The sequence below is a fragment of the Polyodon spathula genome, chromosome 14 (genome assembly GCF_017654505.1).
Source record: "Polyodon spathula isolate WHYD16114869_AA chromosome 14, ASM1765450v1, whole genome shotgun sequence".
Taxonomy (NCBI): Eukaryota; Metazoa; Chordata; class Actinopteri; order Acipenseriformes; family Polyodontidae; genus Polyodon; species Polyodon spathula.
In genome coordinates, this window is record NC_054547.1 from 39,316,917 (window position 1) to 39,335,689 (window position 18,773).

An 18,773-nucleotide genomic window follows, 5' to 3' on the forward strand; every position below is an offset into this window, starting at 1 on the left:
GCAGTGCTGGCAAGGATACAAGGCACAGCTCAGGGAATTGGAGTGCTGGGCTATGCACAGGTGCCCCGAAAGCAACTGCAGGTCTCTCCCGTCCAAGCGCGGGCAGCAACGTAGTAAAAAGGCATTTTAGAATCAAGAACACCACGGTGGTGCCAGTCAGAGGGTGTCATTAGCAAAGGGCGATCCCGCCTGCCCTCTCCCTGTCCTTGAACGTCAGTGAGCGACGCAGGGCCCTCCCCGCGCACTGCGTCCTGGAGCCATGTGATTTACTGGATTATGTAAAAAAAGAGCGCTGCTTGGTGGCTGCACCCAGGGATTTCAAGGGACACAATTTACAGTAGCAAAATAAATCAGGGCAGTAAAAACACACTCTGGCAGTGACAGCAAAAGAGAGAGGGAGCGAGAGAGTGTCTGTGTGCATAGGGAAAGGCTCTCCGAGTGGAGTGTGGTTGAGCACTGCAATGAAACAGACACACTGCAGGCATCCAAACCGCAGCCTATTCTACTGCACACACCCAAGCACTCCGTCACTGCCTCCAACACTCCCTCGCTGTTATAACTGTCACTAGAGTGGAGGGAAAGGGAATGTCTTCAAGGTGTTAAATTACTCTGAATTGAGCAAGATTCATTTTCGATATTTTAATATCAACATTTACTTTGGAAAATGTGTGTGTTTGAAAACACATGGTTACAATTATTAAAAAACAAAACAAACAAAAAACTCCTGCATTATATAACTTGCTTGGGTGGGGTCCAGTGTCCTGAACAATACGTTTATTCCTATGGGGAGGGAATTGATTCTGTGGAAGAAGCTGACATGACCATATATGGGCAGTGCAGTGTACAGAGAGACAGGAACGTGAAACACAGATCGCACACGAAGAAGCCTATATAATGAAGAGTACGTGACCAATTAACGGCACGCCTTACAACTGACAGACAGCATTCAATTCGGCAGGGGAGACGCCCGGCAGAGAGACGTGGTAAACACACCTCTTGTTCTGTAAATAGACTTAACTGTAAACTAACATGTATATAAGTTGTTGCAATTTTATATACTGGGCTGATGCTCTATTATTATTATTATTATTTGCTAATGTTCTAAGTGTAATATGATATGTCCTGGTAGAAAATCATTTGATGCTAAAATTACTGTTTATCCCACTGTATGTGTTGCATATTGAATAGAATCATATAATTAATTAAATTATTAGATTAAGAACAAATTCTAATAAATCCAACAGTTCTAGGTGGATAGATGGACGCCGCCACATTGTACCATGGATTGTGCAACACGAGGCAGCCAGACAGTTATTTCTCGAACCCCAGTCTAGAGCCTTGCAGTAGGGCCATCCTCGGTGCCAACTCTCCAGCGTGTCAGGGATCTGACGCGAGAGACCTGTAGAAATATATAGCTGGTGCTGCTCCAGAAGACTCAAACAGCAGAAGGTCCTCCGCTGCCTAGCTAGTTCCTAACAGGTGCTGAAGCCTCACTCACTGCTCAGCGCTGTGCATTATTCACAGCAGGCAGGAGGAGCGTGGCCGATAGGCTCCGTTTTACATTTTAAACTCTCGGCTCTTTAATTGTACTGCTTCTGAAACGTTCCTCTTTATCTCTGCCCCCTTCTGCCAAGTCTAACGTTCAGATCTCCACAGGCGAGCCCACAGATCTTAGACTGGCAATCTGTAATCAAGGAGGAATGGAGATTAGAGGAATTGAATGGCAATTAGCAGGGCTTCCTGGAGCCTGGGGCACAGCAATCAAGGAGCTGACCCCTCTCTCTCTCTCTCCACAGGCTCCTGCTCACAGGACACTCCAGCTCATCGGCTCAGGTTCTATGCACCTTTTTTTCTTTTTGTTTGAACTCTGAACTCACAGCCTAATGACTGACACAGCGACAGCTGTCACCTTCATGAATTATAATTGGGAGTGATCTGTAACTAGAACTTTGGCTGGCTTGGGTTTCAAAAAGATTTGCTGAGCAAGTGTCTTCTCTCCGTAAGCAGTTTCTGTAAGGATCTCTTACTTATTTTATTTATTTAAAGTAAGACTGAAAAGGAACACATTTCCAGATAAACCAGATAAGTGACTTGTCCAGATGAATAATATAAGCACTAAGTTTCTCAAGTTTCCTGTATATGTGTAAAAGTGTGACATACAGTGCTCCTCACCCAGTACATGATTGACTGTTTGTTTATTTTAGAACAGGGAGCGGGGCGTTCTTGGAGGGAGAGGTCTCAGCTGTTTCTTTTGATAAGGGATGGGGTCCAGGGTGGACTCACCGAACAGGTCGTCCCTGGCCATCGCGTACAGGATGCGGGACGCCCCGATCAGGTTGCTCATGGCTGCGGAGAGGGTGGAGGAGTAGACCCCGATGGTGACGAAGGGGTGCCAGACATTGATGTCCCGCAGGAAGCTGTAGTCTCGCTGTAGCAGGAGCCTGGAGAAAAATAAATCAAATAAAAAAAACTGATACAGTGTAGCGGTGAAGAGCAGGCAGACTGTGGAACATGAGCTAGCATTCCAGAGGATCATACTGTCCTGGGTCCTAACAAGCCGCCTATACTGTAATGTACCATATAACACACTCACACGCCATTAACCTGACCACTGTCTTTTAGCTTTAATCTAATAACTAAAGGGTGTGATGATGGGATTCCTGCACTACACACTATACAGAGGGAAGTCACAAAGGCTCCTGCTGACAGCACAGCTCAAAAGCCGGTCTTCAAACGACGAATACAGGCAAACCAAGACTGCAGAGATTAACAGAAGTTAAAGTTAAAAACGAAGCACTTGTCTGTAAAAACAGCTCTAACTACACGAAGCATTTGGAGGCATCCGTCTCCCTCTGTCTACTATAAAAAAAAAAAAAGTGTACTTTATCCACTCAGAGGAGAGTTACGTCCTTGTACACTAGAGGAGCCCTGTACGAATGCTCTAGGTACAGCATAGAGCTGTAAAAGACAAAAGCAGCTGAACAGCCCTGTTTCTTTTGGAATGGTTTAGCTCATGAAAGACATATGCACCTCTGCCTCTGTGCCTCAATCACAGCCCAGTCCGTTAGACCCATTTATTAAAAAACACGCCTAAAGAAGCCAGCAAGAGTCAAGAGACAGATACTAGGATCTCAAAAACATGAATGTGTATGAATAGGACTGACTGGAAGGCAATATACTGGGAAGGCTGGTGTGAAGATGACTGTCACAAATCAAAAAATTACATATATATTCTAAATAAATAAATAAATAAACCCAGGTTGGCAGAAGAGCACTTTTAATTACAAATCCCATCACGTTTGTTTCAGGTTGAGCAGTTTTAATACTTGCCATCACAACCCTATTAAGTATTGCTAGGTCGATACAGTGATTTGAACACAATTATTCCACGCAAAGAAACTAAGTGGCACTAAAAGCAGCGCTCCAGAGATTATCACTGCTGGCTGGAGTCAGGAAAATTGTCTTTCTCTGCAAACAACCAGATCTGGAGAAACTAATCAAACCGGGTTCTCATCTCGGCACAGCACAGCACAGCCGTTTACAACGTACTGTTACTCGGGCTGCCTTATAAAAGCAATCATGCCATTGGGCCATGGCAGGTGAGCAGTGAAATCCCCCGGAACCCGGTTCTGACTCGAGGGATACCTGATCACACCCGGCTACTAGCAACGCATCACACTGCAACAGAATGGACTTATTTTTTATTAGACCGCTATAGACAGCAACGCTGAAAAAGGAGACACAGGCTACTGTACAGGAACACACTGTGTGTGAAAAGGGAAGGAAACTATCCCCAGTAAAAGACTGCTCAACCTCCGTTCGAACCATATTAACACTGTAATCTTCACGTCCCATTTTACAAGGTTCCCACAAGCACTGCTTACACACAGAGTATAGAGTGCTGTGCACTCTGTATCGAGGAAAACACGTACAATCCAGCTTAAAGGGGAAAGGGAAACAATACACATGCGCTTAGGTAGAGTGAAGGATGCCCTGGCGCACCAGCGAGAGGGTTGGGGGGGATGGTGGCACTGGTGGTGTATTCAGATTGCAGTCAATGTCAGCAGTCACGTTCTGGTTATTAATTCTCCCGGGGGGCTGGGGGTTTCAATATAAATCTCTGTGCGTTTGACATTTTCAACTGCTGCCCTGGAAAACAAAGACATAATAAAATATGCGACAACGTTGTTTAATGGGGGGGGGGGGGGGGGGGGGGGGGGGGGGGGGGGGGGGGGCGGAAAAAAAAATTAAATAAAAGCCCTGCAGTTAAAATCCAAACCACAGCACAGAGCCACGGCTGACATAACCTTTCATACACAAGATTAATAACACGTTGAAGCCATCTACACTGCATGACGGACGATCGCGAGCGTGCTTGATTAAAGGCACAGGGGGCCCTGCAGTAACGCAAACCTGCCATTCAGGCACTGCGTTTGACAATATCTCATCTGAAGTAATCTGTGAACAGACGTTTAAGGGCATTGCCAAAAACATCAGGAAAACAAAACATACTCAACCCCCCCTGCACCCTATGCATTCCAATGACAACCACAGTCCCTTCAGTATCTATCAGCACACACTCACAGTCCCTTCAGTATCTATCAGCACACACTCACAGTCCCTTCAGTATCTATCAGCACACACTCACAGTCTCTTCAGTATCTATCAGCACACACTCAGTCTCTTCAGTATCTATCAGCACACACTCACAGTCCCTTCAGTATCTATCAGCACACACTCACAATCTCTTCAGTATCTATCAGCACACACTCACAGTCCCTTCAGTATCTATCAGCACACACTCACAGTCTCTTCAGTATCTATCAGCACACACTCACAGTCCCTTCAGTATCTATCAGCACACACTCACAGTCTCTTCAGTATCTATCAGCACACACTCACAGTCCCTTCAGTATCTATCAGCACACACTCACAGTCTCTTCAGTATCTATCAGCACACACTCACAGTCCCTTCAGTATCTATCAGCACACACTCACAGTCTCTTCAGTATCTATCAGCACACACTCACAGTCCCTTCAGTATCTATCAGCACACACTCACAGTCTCTTCAGTATCTATCAGCACACACTCACAGTCTCTTCAGTATCTATCAGCACACACTCACAGTCCCTTCAGTATCTATCAGCACACACTCACAGTCCCTTCAGTATCTATCAGCACACACTCACAGTCCCTTCAGTATCTATCAGCACACACTCAGTCTCTTCAGTATCTATCAGCACACACTCACAGTCCCTTCAGTATCTATCAGCACACACTCACAGTCCCTTCAGTATCTATCAGCACACACTCACAGTCTCTTCAGTATCTATCAGCACACACTCACAGTCTCTTCAGTATCTATCTGCACACACTCAGTTCCAGCATGCTTCCCAGTCTAACGACACTGTTCCAGCCAGGACTATCGACACAGTCAGCTAGCTTCATCTCAGGAAGAAAACCTGGCATTCGCTGGATTGAGATTGGGTGAACGGTCCACTGCATATACCAGTTCTTCCTAACTTCTTTTCTCTGTAGTCCTTTGCTCATGCCTAAATTATCTCTGTAAAGACCTTCAGGTTCCATTTAAAAAGTAACTGAAGCACCTGACTATAACAGCAAGCTTGTCTGGACTGTGGTTTTAAACACACTTAAAGGCAGGGCCTTCCTCATTCTCTGGTCTAACCAACAGCTCAGAATTGTTAGATGTGCTGCCCTTCAGCTCCTGGCTGGGACTGAGGAATCCATTCATGAAACAAACAGTTAAGCTGTGCGACAGGGACCCGGCTGGGGGGAGGACACGTTCCACTTGTGAATCCGCATCACTTCTGTGTCATGTCAACTGCAACACATTGCTCTGTGAAGACTCTGAGTTGAGCATATAGAGAGAGGGCTTGTTTTTAATATGCAGTGACTGCCATGCATCTCCAGGGGATCGTGCCAATTCAAAAAATACATCTGCATTCATTTAAACCCAGTGCTAGAGTTCACCTGGTGGATATGGAGCTCATCCTGATCTGAGCAGTACCACTGCTAGAGAATGACAGAGCACACACACACACACACACACACGCACGCATGCACACACGCACATAAAACAGGCAGGAAAATAAGTATTAAGAAAATGTAGATTGTCTAAAGCAGCCCCTTAAGAGCATCACCAAACTCACTGCACTTGGGACCAGGTGCAGGTTTGAACCTGGCTCTCCAGCGGTGAAAGGCTAGTCCATTACATCACTGTACCACCTCGGTACGGTTTTCTGGGCCCCCGGACACCCCTCCCCCTCTCAAGTGCACTGCTGCTCAGAGACTTGGAATAAACAACACGTCTTCAGATTTGTTTAAAATAAAAAGGTCTGAGACCCCATTGCCAGCTATGATCTCATCTGATGTTTTGTTTTTGCCACAAAAATCAATATCTATTTGTCTGGAGTGACATTGATGGATTCCTTCACTTGTGATTGTTTTCATTTCTTTTGAAGACTCACTCAATAGAGACAGTCTGGATTGCAGAGCGGGCTTAACCCCTTCAAGACTGGACACCGAGCCCTCTAGTGGCAGATAAACAAATAGTAGGACAGCAATTTCTTCAGCACACTGTGCCCTTTAGAAACCAATATACCATTTCTGAGGTGTACTGTGCTTGCAGAATCACAGGGCTTTATAGGGTTAGAAACACAGTCAGAGTTCGGGGTGGATGAGTCAGACAGAGAAGGTAAGAGATTAAAAATAGAATGGAACAGTGAAAGAGATTTGGAAAGAGATAGGCAGGGAGCACATATTTAATCTGTATGCCTCCAGTGGAATGCTTAAGCAGAGAATTATGAAATGGAATCAATAGCTAACAAGCTCAACAGAGTTATCCTCAGCATCTCCTCACTGAACTGCAACAGAGCCCACATCTTAATGTGTGAGCAGAGCTGGGGACTGGGAACCAGGAGATCCGCGTTCAAATCAGTTCTCATTAGCTCAGTGTTGGGATGGAATACAGCAAGTCCAGTGAAATCAGCGAGGGCAGAGTTCCGAATTGTTTTTGAAGCGAGGTGCCCAGCGCCAATTACAGTGAAACAGGTTCTGCCCGAAGCATACAGGTGATCAACCCCAACAGAACAAGGAAGAAGTCAACCCTTCCTTGGAGCACAAGCTGGGAACACAGAGCTCACTGGCAGGCTTTAACCTTGGGGCAGCTGGCTGATCAAGCAGCAGTGCCCGAAATGAATCTGAATGTGAAGATTGATTGAGGGAGGCTTGGAACGCAGCATGGTCACCTGTTCAATCCTCCCATTAGCATCGGGTTCAATACCTTCAACAGCACTGCGATCACACGGACCGTGACGAATCCCCACCTGGCACAGTCCGTACACACAGCAATGCGGTGCGTTTGCCAGCTGCAGCCGGTGCACCTTTGTAAAGCATGCCAAAATGGATCTCTTCTCATTGTATGGAGCAAGCTGCCATGGTCACAGACCAGCTCCTACTAGCAGTGGATAGGGCAGCGCATCGCAAACAAGCCAGACAGCATGAACACAGAAAGCATGCTGAGGGGGACAGCAGACACATACAGATAGCACAACACAAGACTGGGAAGGAGCTCTGGGACTCTGTGTAGCAGAAATGTGGGAGCTGGCTTTCAAGCCGTGAGAAGCGGGTTCGATTCCAGCTGTCAGGGAGGGATCTGGCTCTGTGCATCTTGAAGAGCTGCAATATGACCCTTCAGTCAGTGCACAGTTTTGGCTTGGACAAGCACATGCATTTAAGCCTATTATTACCATAAAAAAGGACCGGTGCATAGTAAAGCACAAGTAAGCACTGTACAGCCGGGAGAGGTATGGTAAAGCATATTCAAAAACATGGCAATTCAAGATAAACTATGGGAAATACATAGTATAACAATGGTAAAAGACATCAAAAACCTGCAAAATTATCGTGCAAATGTATAAACTTTGTTAAGGGTAATGACACACATTTAAAAAAAAAAATCCAGTGACGTCTGTGTGGTACCTCTCTCATCATTCAGGACTTCAAACTTTTCAGAAACATGTTGATGCCACACAGTGAAATTACTTTCCATCTTTCAAGGCTGAAGTATAATTTCTCTATAAAACCCCCGTTTGCAGTTCTCTTAAAAAAAAAACTAATAAAAAACCTTACATTCACGCTACAGGAAGCAAACTGCGATGTAAGCGTGTATCTTGGGAGCCCCCTGGCGTCCACATGCGGAACCAGCAAGCAGATATTTTTTTTACAGCTGCAGATCTTGGCACAGCTGTATTATTTGTCAGTACAGAAAAGTCAATGAAATGCCCTGGTGGAAGGAGGGCAGCTGCCTGCGTGTGTGGATCTGGGGAGCCAGTGATCAGTGCCTGCGTGTGTGGATCTGGGGAGCCAGTGATCAGTGCCTGCGTGTGTGGGTCTGGGGAGCCAGTGATCAGTGCCTGCGTGTGTGGATCTGGGGAGCCAGTGATCAGTGCCTGCGTGTGTGGATCTGGGGAGCCAGTGATCAGTGCCTGCGTGTGTGGATCTGGGGAGCCAGTGATCAGTGCCTGAGTGTGTGGATCAGGGGAGCCAGTGATCAGTGCCTGCATGTGTGGATCAGGGGAGCCAGTGATCAGTGCCCAGTCTTCCCGCGTGTTAACTCCATTTAGACCAGATCATCTGAAGCGCCTTTCTGTTCCAAAACTACCTGTCTGCAAGCGTATTCAACTGCTGTGGTTATTGTCGATTGAACATGGGTCTCATGTTACAATCTCTCAAATCCACTTTCCCTTCCTGGTGGCAATGTCCAGGTACTGTGCTAAATAAAACCACAGCATTACCAGCAATTACAACACAGTGGATTAGGAACTGATATTGCACAATGGTCCTGATTCAGCACTGAACTGGTGCAATGGTACTGCACTGGATTGCCCTCAGAGTGCACTGGATCATACCGCGAGTGCATTACGCTACAGTGTTACTCTGTGGTACCACTGCTGACCTGCATGGTTCCCTTTCTAGCCACCGCTTCCCTTTTCACTGCTAGACCCACACCACGGCACACCAGACACACACAATACACCATTTCAGTAACTGTGCTTGGAAGAAAAGGAATGTATTCCCTTTGTTTGAGATGTGATCAGAACATGCAAACCAGAGAGAGAAGTGGTGTGACTGATGAGTGCAGGTCTGTTTGAAGGACTCCTCCCTTCAGTAAAACACAGGCGTAATCGGAAATGTTTCACAATTTCGTTTGGAACCCCATGATGCAAGTGCTTTCCTGCCTCTTACTTTGCGATTGTGTAGCTTCATATCTGCAGTGATTACACTGTTACCACCCTTGTTTATCTGTGTGTAATGAACCCCCACACCTCTGTTCTAACCAATACTGAAACTAGCCTTGAACTACAAATACAGCACGCATTAAGAGCTGCTACACAATACGGGAGAGGGGCTGACTTAAGAACATAAGAAAGTTTACAAACGAGAGGAGGCCATTCGGCCCATCTTGCTCGTTTGGTTGTTAGTAGCTTATTGATCCCAAAATCTCATCAAGCAGCTTCTTGAAGGATCCCAGGGTGTCAGCTTCAACAACATTACTGGGGAGTTGATTCCAGACCCTCACAATTCTCTGTGTAAAAAAGTGTCTCCTATTTTCTGTTCTGAATGCCCCTTTTTCTAAACTCCATTTGTGACCCCTGGTCCTTGTTTCTTTTTTCAGGCTGAAAAAGTCCCTTGCGTCGACACTGTCAATACCTTTTAGAATTTTGAATGCTTGAATTAGGTCGCCACGTAGTCTTCTTTGTTCAAGACTGAACAGATTCAATTCTTTTAGCCTGTCTGCATATGACATGCCTTTTAAGCCCGGAATAATTCTGGTCGCTCTTCTTTGCACTCTTTCTAGAGCAGCAATATCTTTTTTATAGCGAGGTGACCAGAACTGCACACAATATTCAAGATGAGGTCTTACAAGTGCATTGTACAGTTTTAACATTACTTCCCTTGATTTAAATTCAACACTTTTCACAATGTATCCGAGTATCTTGTTAGCCTTTTTTATAGCTTCCCCACATTGCCTAGATGAAGACATTTCTGAGTCAACAAAAACTCCTAGGTCTTTTTCATAGATTCCTTCTCCAATTTCAATATCTCCCATATGATATTTATAATGTACATTTTTATTTCCTGCGTGCAGTACCTTACACTTTTCTCTATTAAATGTCATTTGCCATGTGTCTGCCCAGTTCTGAATCTTGTCTAGATCATTTTGAATGACCTTTGCTGCTGCAACAGTGTTTGCCACTCCTCCTACTTTTGTGTCGTCTGCAAATTTAACAAGTTTGCTTACTATACCAGAATCTAAATCATTAATGTAGATTAGGAATAGCAGAGGACCTAATACTGATCCCTGTGGTACACCGCTGGTTACCACACTCCATTCTGAGGTTTTTCCTCTAATCAGTACTTTCTGTTTTCTACATGTTAACCACTCCCTAATCCATGTACATGTGTTTCCTTGAATCCCAACTGCGTTCAGTTTGAGAATTAATCTTTTGTGCGGGACTTTGTCAAAAGCTTTCTGGAAATCTAAATAAACCATGTCATATGCTTTGCAATTATCCATTATCGATGTTGCATCCTCAAAAAAATCAAGCAAGTTAGTTAGGCACGATCTCCCTTTCCTAAAACCATGTTGACTGTCTCCCAGGACCCTGTTACCATATAGGTAATTTTCCATTTTGGATCTTATTATAGTTTCCATAAGTTTGCATATAATAGAAGTCAGGCTTACTGGTCTGTAGTTACCTGGTTCAGTTTTGTTTCCCTTTTTGTGGATCGGTATTACGTTTGCAATTTTCCAGTCTGTCGGTACCACCCCTGTGTCAAGAGACTGCTGCATGATCTTGGTTAGCGGTTTGTAAATTACTTCTTTCATTTCTTTGAGTACTACTGGGAGGATCTCATCCGGCCCAGGGGATTTGTTTATTTTAAGAGCTCCTAGTCCCTTTAACACTTCTGCCTCAGTTATGCTAAAGTTATTTAAAACTGGATAGGAACTGGATGACATGTGGGGCATGTTGTCAGTATCTTCCTTTGTAAAAACTTGTGAAAAGTAATCATTTAACATATTTGCTATTTTTTTTTCTTCCTCTATGATTTTGCCATTTGTATCTCTTAAACATTTAATCTCCTCTTTGAATGTTCTCTTGCTGTTGTAATATTGGAAAAACATTTTGGAATTGGTTTTAGCTTCTTTAGCAATGTTCATTTCTATTTCTCTCTTGGCCTTTCTAACTTCCTTTTTGACTTGCATTTGCAGTTCTGTGTACTCTTTCTGTGTACTTTCTTTTTGTTCCTTTTTTAATGCTCTGTAAAGTGCCTTTTTTCGCTGAATATTTTTTTTTATTGATCTATTAAACCATTTTGGCAATTTAGTTTTACATTTAGATTTGTCTACTTTAGGGATATAATTGTTTTGCGCCTCTAGTACTACGTTTTTGAAGAACAACCATCCTTCTTCTGTGGGTGTTTTCTCTATTTTACTCCAATCTACTTCTGTTAGTCTCTGTTTCATGCCTTCATAGTTTGCTTTTCTAAAATTGTAAACCTTAGCTTTAGTCTTTACTTTTGAGGATTTAAAAAACACTTCAAATGAGACCATGTTGTGGTCTGAGTTTGCCAGTGGTTCTCTGACCTCTGTTTTAGTTATTCTATCTTCGTTATTTGAAAAGACTAAATCAAGGCATGCCTCCCCTCTAGTCGGTGCCTTGACAAATTGTGTTAGGAAGCAGTCATTTGTCATTTCCACCATTTCTATTTCATCCTTCGCGCTACCCACCGGGTTTTCCCATTTTATTTGGGGGAAGTTGACTTCAAGTTTAATTACAGGGCGTTTAACACCCCACTCAGCCACACAGCACCTCTTCATGGGCAAGTCAAGCAGGAAGGAACAGCGGTGGCTCTGAGAGAGAGCAGAGGAGCCCGAGAGCGCTCTCACCTGTCGCAAGAGCAGGCCACCATGACGGACAGCAGGTTGTAGATGATGTAGGTGAACATGACGGCAGTGATGGTGCCCCTGGGGATGGAGTAACTGGGGGTCTTCAGATCCCCTGCAAGCAGGAGAGACACAGGCTTTACACTGCGGGCTCGTCACATACACTTCACTGTCTACAAGGCCTGCCTCGCAATCAATGACACTTCTTTATGTTACAGTGCAGATCTGCTTCTACTGACAGCAGTATAAAGTCCTTCAGTATCACAAGCACCCCTGTACTAAGGTCACCAAAAGCAGTGTCAAATACGAAACCTTACCTCTCAAAACAGAGCGACATCTACCAACTACCAAGCCACCTGAAAACTGAACACTTGGATTCCACAAGATCTCTCTCGTTTGCCTATTTTTTTATTTAAGATTTAATACAACAATTATTATTAAAAACTAAAACACAGTAAACTTGAACGACTTAAAAATAAAACTAAAAGCAGGGTTGGGAATAAGACTCCTACTGCATAGCAGTTTCACTGCAAACAGGTAACAAGCTCAGGTGTGTCTTATTAAAGTGACAGTAAAGTCTTACTTCCATCCCTGAAAATAAATAGTAGCTAAGTACAAATACTTTGAAATGTTTAGCCTTTAGTTGTAAGCCCTCCCTCTGGCAAGGCCAAGGTTTCAGTGTATATTCTAATGCCAGAAGCCAACATGTTTTTAACAGTCCACACTGAAATCCAGCTGGTCTCACCTGACATATTAGAGCCCGCCATGATCCCAGTGCAGCCGTTAAACATCACAGCGAACACCGTGGCAAAAGTCATCAAGTTGCCCGTGGTGTAGTCCACGGTGTAGTCGCCTGGAGAGACGGAAAGAAAGACAGCATGCTTTATTAAGACTCCCATTGTATAGCAGTTTGATCCATTTCTGGTTTACTGTGTCTAATAAGACACACCTGAGCTTGTTACCTATACACACTGGGGCTACTCAAGCACATATTAAAAGCTGGAATGTGTGAAAGTACTATGCAATAGGAGTCTATTTCTATCCTTAGTCTAGCATTAATATATTTGCTGTAGGTCACATGATTTTGCACTTCGACCAGCGGAGCGAGCTTGAAGGGGTTGGGTACCAGGAAGCAGAAGCAACTTCTCCTTTTCATCTGTTGCTTAAAAAAAGCAAGCGAAGAACCAAAGAGAACTTTAACACAAGAATAAAAATGGAGGAGGGCAAAGATAATGGGGTAGCATCGCACTCCTTTAATCTGAAGCCCCTCGCCCCAGCACTCACCCATAAGGTTCTCCTGCAGGGTGGCCAGCTTGAAGCCTGTGAAGTTGGCGGTGGTGGTGCCCGTGCCGTTGAGCAGGGGCACGGTGACCTCGTGGGGCTTGACCACGAAGAAGCTGATGAAGATGGTGATCAGCGCCAGGAGGACGATAAGGAAGATGATAAAGGTGGCCTTGGCGTAGATGTGGGCGCCCACCAGGCACACCACCAGACACAACAGCAGGATGCTTGTGCCGTAGAGCAGCTCCCACCAGTACGTGCGTGGCAGGACCTGCACGCTGCTGCCCAGCCCTGCCTCGGGACCTGCACATATACACACACACGACAAGACAAGCCCAACCGTTCACACATAACCAACAGAGTATGAAATACACAACAGCACCCTGCCTCCAGGCTAGTGCGCCACACACCAAAACCCACACACACACCCACACCGGTTTCGTGCTGCAGCCTGCTCTATTATACAATTTGAACAGCCCTTGTATATCTATCCAGTGGGCCAATTAATTGTTTTGACACACTGACTCAAAAATAGAGAAAAGTGTAAGGTGCTGCATGCAGGAAATAAAAATGTGCATTATAAATATCATATGGGAGATACTGAAATTAAAGAAGGAATCTATGAAAAAGACCTAGGAGTTTTTGTTTACTCAGAAATGTCTTCATCTAGACAATGTGGGGAAGCTATAAAAAAGGCCAACAAGATGCTCGGATACTTTGTGAAAAGTGTTGAATTTAAATCAAGGGAAGTAATGTTAAAACTGTACAATGCATTAGTAAGACCTCATCTTGAATATTGTATTCAGTTCTGGTCACCTCGCTATAAAAAGGAAATTGCTGCTCTAGAAAGAATGCAAAGAAGAGCGACCAGAATTATTCCGTGCTTAAAAGGCATGTCATATGCAGACAAGGTAAAAGCACTGAATCTGTTCAGTCTTGAACAAAGAAGACTACGAGGCGACCAAATTCAAGCATTCAAAATTCTAAAAGGTATTGACAATGTCGACCCAAGGTTTCTTTTTTCAGGTCGAAAAAGTCCAAGGACCAGGGGTCACAAATGGAGATTAGACAAAGGGGCATTCAGAACAGAAAACCTCTCAAGGGCTGACCAGACCCAGGGCTCTGACTCACTGGAGGAAGTAGTATTGATGTCTCTGGCTTAATTCTGCTATCAGTAATTAAAAATGCTTTCACGCGCCTGGCTGTGATTAACGAAGACTGGCCATTCCAGACATTCCTAGAAATAAAAGTTTCAGCAGAAACTCTTCTATGACACAACCTTTCATCTTTTCATTGAATAATTATACATTCTAACTTGAAAACAGTGGCTTTGTAGCAAACCAGGGTTTTGTTATATAGTTGAATTCCCAAGACAGGGCAGTATGGCTACCTTGCGGGACCCCGAAGGTGTCCATGATTGACTCCACCAGCCCCAGCACGAAGAGGGCGCTCCCACAGACATTGGCCAGGAAGAACATGATCCCAATGCTGCCTCCGAACTCCGGCCCCAGCGCGCGGCTGATCATGTCTGCACGGGGCAATCAAGGGAAACACAAACACCACGAGAGGGGAAACCTGTACTTGCCTGAGCTACACTGTAGCTGCTGCAGCTGCTTTAGCTCAACGGTAACGCTTTGGTTGTTCCAGATCTTTTAAGTGATATACAGAGTTTTAAAAAGGGATTAAACCACCAGAATTGTGAAAAATGCATTGTACAGTAATCAACTAATTGCTGCTGTTGATGTCTGCATATGGCTTGATTTGAATTGCTTGATTATTTCTTTATATTTCGTTTAGCGTTGCACCGTTCAGTGCGCCAGCACTGGGATTCATGACAGTCCAGCCTGCAGTCTGCAGTCCGGGACTCTGACGCTCCGTTACTATTCCTACTTCTGCGGGGTCAGGAGTTCAACGCTATTAAAATGATTGCTGCGGAACACACAAACCTGACCGAAACTGAAAGAATTAAACCTTTTCTAAATTCACTAACTGTGAGAGAATGACAAGCATTAACAGAAAAAAAACATGAAATACAAAATGCAAACTATACTATTTTGAAACGGTTGCTGCTTTAGATCACTTCGCAGAGTTTTTGCTCAGTTAAAAGGCAAACCCTAAAATAGCGTTCTAACTAAACCGTTTGAGCAGTTCCTTCTTTCTGAAGCAGGTGGTCTGTGCAGAAAGGAGGACTGTGTGCTGTGCTGACTACCAAGCAAACGCCCTGGGGAATCCCAGAGCTCGTTTTGCGACAGACTGGAAATGTGCCACGGTGCCAGGCAGTGAGAAGATAAATCTTCCTTCTATTAAACACGACAGCCTATTGTCCTGACACAGCTACAGCAGCACAATCAGAGAGAGTGTACACAGCTACAGCAACACAATCAGAGAGAGTGTACACAGCTACAGCAACACAATCAGAGAGAATCTACACACCTACAGCAACACAATCAAAGTGTCTCTACCACAGCTGTATGGGTGGGGCGACATCATAAATCAGGTGTGAGGAAGTACAAAAACAGCAAACAAAAAAAGCCGATCAGTTTAGCAGTCTTTCCTGTGTGCAATATTTCTTTCTGCAATTTGTAATACAAGAACACATTGTGTGTAGTTTCTCTTAAGAGAACTCACTTCACACACCTTGAGTAAGCAGAAGTGCTCAGATTCCTGTTCCTCTAGCCCAAACTGCACAATCTTTTATAACAATGGGAGACACCCAGCATGTTTCACATTAACTCAGACTCACTGAAAACAGCCCAAACAGTAAGAATTCACATTCACAGTCAGGTGCCTTTAACAGCGGTACTGTCTTCTATGTTTAGAGAAGTGCTCAGTATTAAGTTATGGGCTTGTGCTTAACAGCATAACACTATGAGCTGAATCTGACTGCATTGTGTCCTTTAAAGCAAGCCGATTGGATGGAGGCCACGTGACTCCGCTCTGATTGGAAGGATACAGTAGGCGCCACCCGCGTCGAGCGCCCCATTGGTGGAGATGGCACACACTGACAGCACGGTCATGCCGATGATGATGTAGGCCACGATGAACATGGCAATGGTCTGGTACAGACCGGACTGTCCCACCACGAACCCTGTGGGGAGAAACGTGCAGCAAGCTCAGATAATGGGATTTTGCATCGGCATGCTGCCACCCAGCGCATGTACATTTCAAATGACATTGTAAAGAGAACGTTCCTGCTTTGCAAGCGAGTTAAAATAAACAGGCTGAAACATGAAAAGACACAGGTCAGTTTGTACAGATCAGATGTCTGTTTGATCTGCTGTAGAAGATGGTTTATCTATTACACAGCAGACAGTCAGACCTCAAAGACCTCAGCAGATAGCCAAGCTCCCATTGAAACGCTAGACTTGTCCTTGTGATGTGCAGCAGACCATGCAAGCCACAAGAGTAGTCATGATAGAAGTATAATAAATATGATCATACACAATGCACACTGAACCCTCTGGGTAAGCACTGGTTCCTAACACGAACTGCTGGAGTTTACAGGGTTGCGTTGGGGGTTTCATTCCTGTTCCTTCTGGTAACATGATGTCGTGTGGCATTGCCAGCGTTTTTATTTCTTTTCAGCAAAACCTGGGCAAACGCCACTGTGGAGTGTTTCTGTAATATAGGCTGAACTAATAACACACCTGAGCCAAAAAGCTTCACAAAACAAGACAGCAAAGCAGAAATACAACCACGGAAACAGGTAGAAACAATACAGACTAATACACAGGCAGCTCACACACACACACACAGATACTTAGATCGACAGATGTAACATTTTGTTTTTAGAGCACTAGTCACAATGATTCAGTCCACTATGAACTCCACTATTCACTCACCTGAACCCAGCAACGACTGGCAGGTAGCAGGTGTGTTTGCTTAACAAAATCAATACATGACATACCCAACTATCACTGTACTTTGGCCCTGCTAAATATAGTGGCCCTCATTTTCCAGATGTATTTCTGACAGGGCCTATGTCGCTACCGCCTATCTGAAACGTGTCACCGCATTCCACACTTGTTTTTTGAGTTACTCGAGGAATTTGCCATTGGAGTGGCTGCTGGTACAGAAATGACAGGGAATGTTGATCAAAACAAATATTAAAACAGAAAATTCAAACAATTCTAATTTACAAGTATGTGGCATAGCTAACTTTGGGTCTATACCTCGCATAGCGTGTTTTACTGTAAGTTAGTAGAGTTCGCTTTTTTTTTAATTGATGGATGTACTTATTGCATTGATTATAAACGTTTTAACAGAAATACTTTACAGTGGTTTAATTTTATTTTATATAATTGTTTTATTCGTATTGTTAAATTGTCAATTTCCTGCACAGTACTAATGAATCATAATTAACTCACCGATTCTGAGGAACACCACCACGCTAAACATTGACAGCAACGTCGGGATAACGACCCCGAAAAAGGTGGAGAGCTTCTGGGGCTGGGGAGTCTGTGTCCGGCTGCTTGAGCCACGGAGCTGGCTCCCATCTCGCTCGCCGGTTCCCGGTGCATGGTGCAGGCGGTCCGCGTCAGTTATACTGCAGGAGAGTCGGTAATGCAAAAGCGGGGTCCGGTCTGTCATTATAATGTAATATTATTTTTCGATCTTGCGCTGAGCTAACACGACACCACGCTAGCAAGCATCACACAGACACGCTGCTATTACTGGACCCTAAAGCACGCACAAACGCCAAGCGAAGCAGCTAACTCGCTAGTCATTAAAGCTAGACGATTTTTCAGCCAGAATGCGGAACTGCAATTCTAAGTTTCACTATCCAATTGACAGCGCCACGGAACTCCCGTGATTTCCCCGGTTGAAAAGACCATGTGATTCGGGTTTCGGTCATATGATCGCCGTGCGGGCAAATCCCTGTGCTGCTCTGATCACAGCAGTAATAATGGTAGGACTGTCGCTCCAGCTGTTTGTGTGGCAACTTTGACAAGCCAGTGTGAACTGGCAAATTAGTGTTTCTTATAAACCAGAAAAATTACTTCTGAAGCAGGAGTTGTTCAGCGGTCGGCTATAGCAGATCAGCCCCGCACTGTTTTACAACGAGTGCTGTATGTAGGGTGACTGCATGTAGCTCGGCTTTATAAGCGTTTCACCAGTGTTTTATTCCAACAGTCCAGCGAGATTACAAACATCGTGGCTGCAGGATCAGCGTTAGTTAAAACATGTATACGGTTTACACACACACACACACAAGTGTACCGGTGTATGGCCAGAAAGTGGTACACGTACCAAAACGTGACCCAGGTTGAAGCTGCCAGTGCTGTGATTGACTACTGCACAGATCATTACGCAGCGATCTCTGATAACAGGATCAGGTCCCGGGTTAGCGCCCCCGCCCTCCGCCTGTGTGATGCGCTTGCTTGCGCTAACCGAGATCGTTACAACAGTAAAGCAAAACAAACGCGCAGATCCAGTTAGTCACTGTGGTTGATACAGGGCATGCTACCAGCTATAACGCCTAACTGGTTTATCAATACTGCTGTTCTGTCCGGGGTTAGA

General features: G+C 44.6%; 1 protein-coding gene across 1 annotated transcript in view; it reads right to left on the reverse strand.

Annotated features, from left to right (window-relative positions):
• Positions 1-18,029, reverse strand: part of LOC121326838 (solute carrier family 12 member 9-like) — a 31,250-nt gene extending 13,221 nt beyond the window's left edge. The window contains exons 1-7 of the mRNA XM_041270409.1: positions 17,621-18,029; positions 16,207-16,341; positions 14,644-14,781; positions 13,257-13,556; positions 12,718-12,825; positions 11,976-12,087; positions 2,284-2,441 (exon numbers count right to left, since the gene is read on the reverse strand). Coding sequence (XP_041126343.1) covers positions 2,284-2,441; positions 11,976-12,087; positions 12,718-12,825; positions 13,257-13,556; positions 14,644-14,781; positions 16,207-16,341; positions 17,621-17,843 — 1,174 coding nt within the window. The 5' untranslated portion in view covers positions 17,844-18,029. The remainder of the gene's footprint in view (positions 1-2,283; positions 2,442-11,975; positions 12,088-12,717; positions 12,826-13,256; positions 13,557-14,643; positions 14,782-16,206; positions 16,342-17,620) is intronic.
• Between the last annotated feature and the right edge of the window lie 744 nt (positions 18,030-18,773).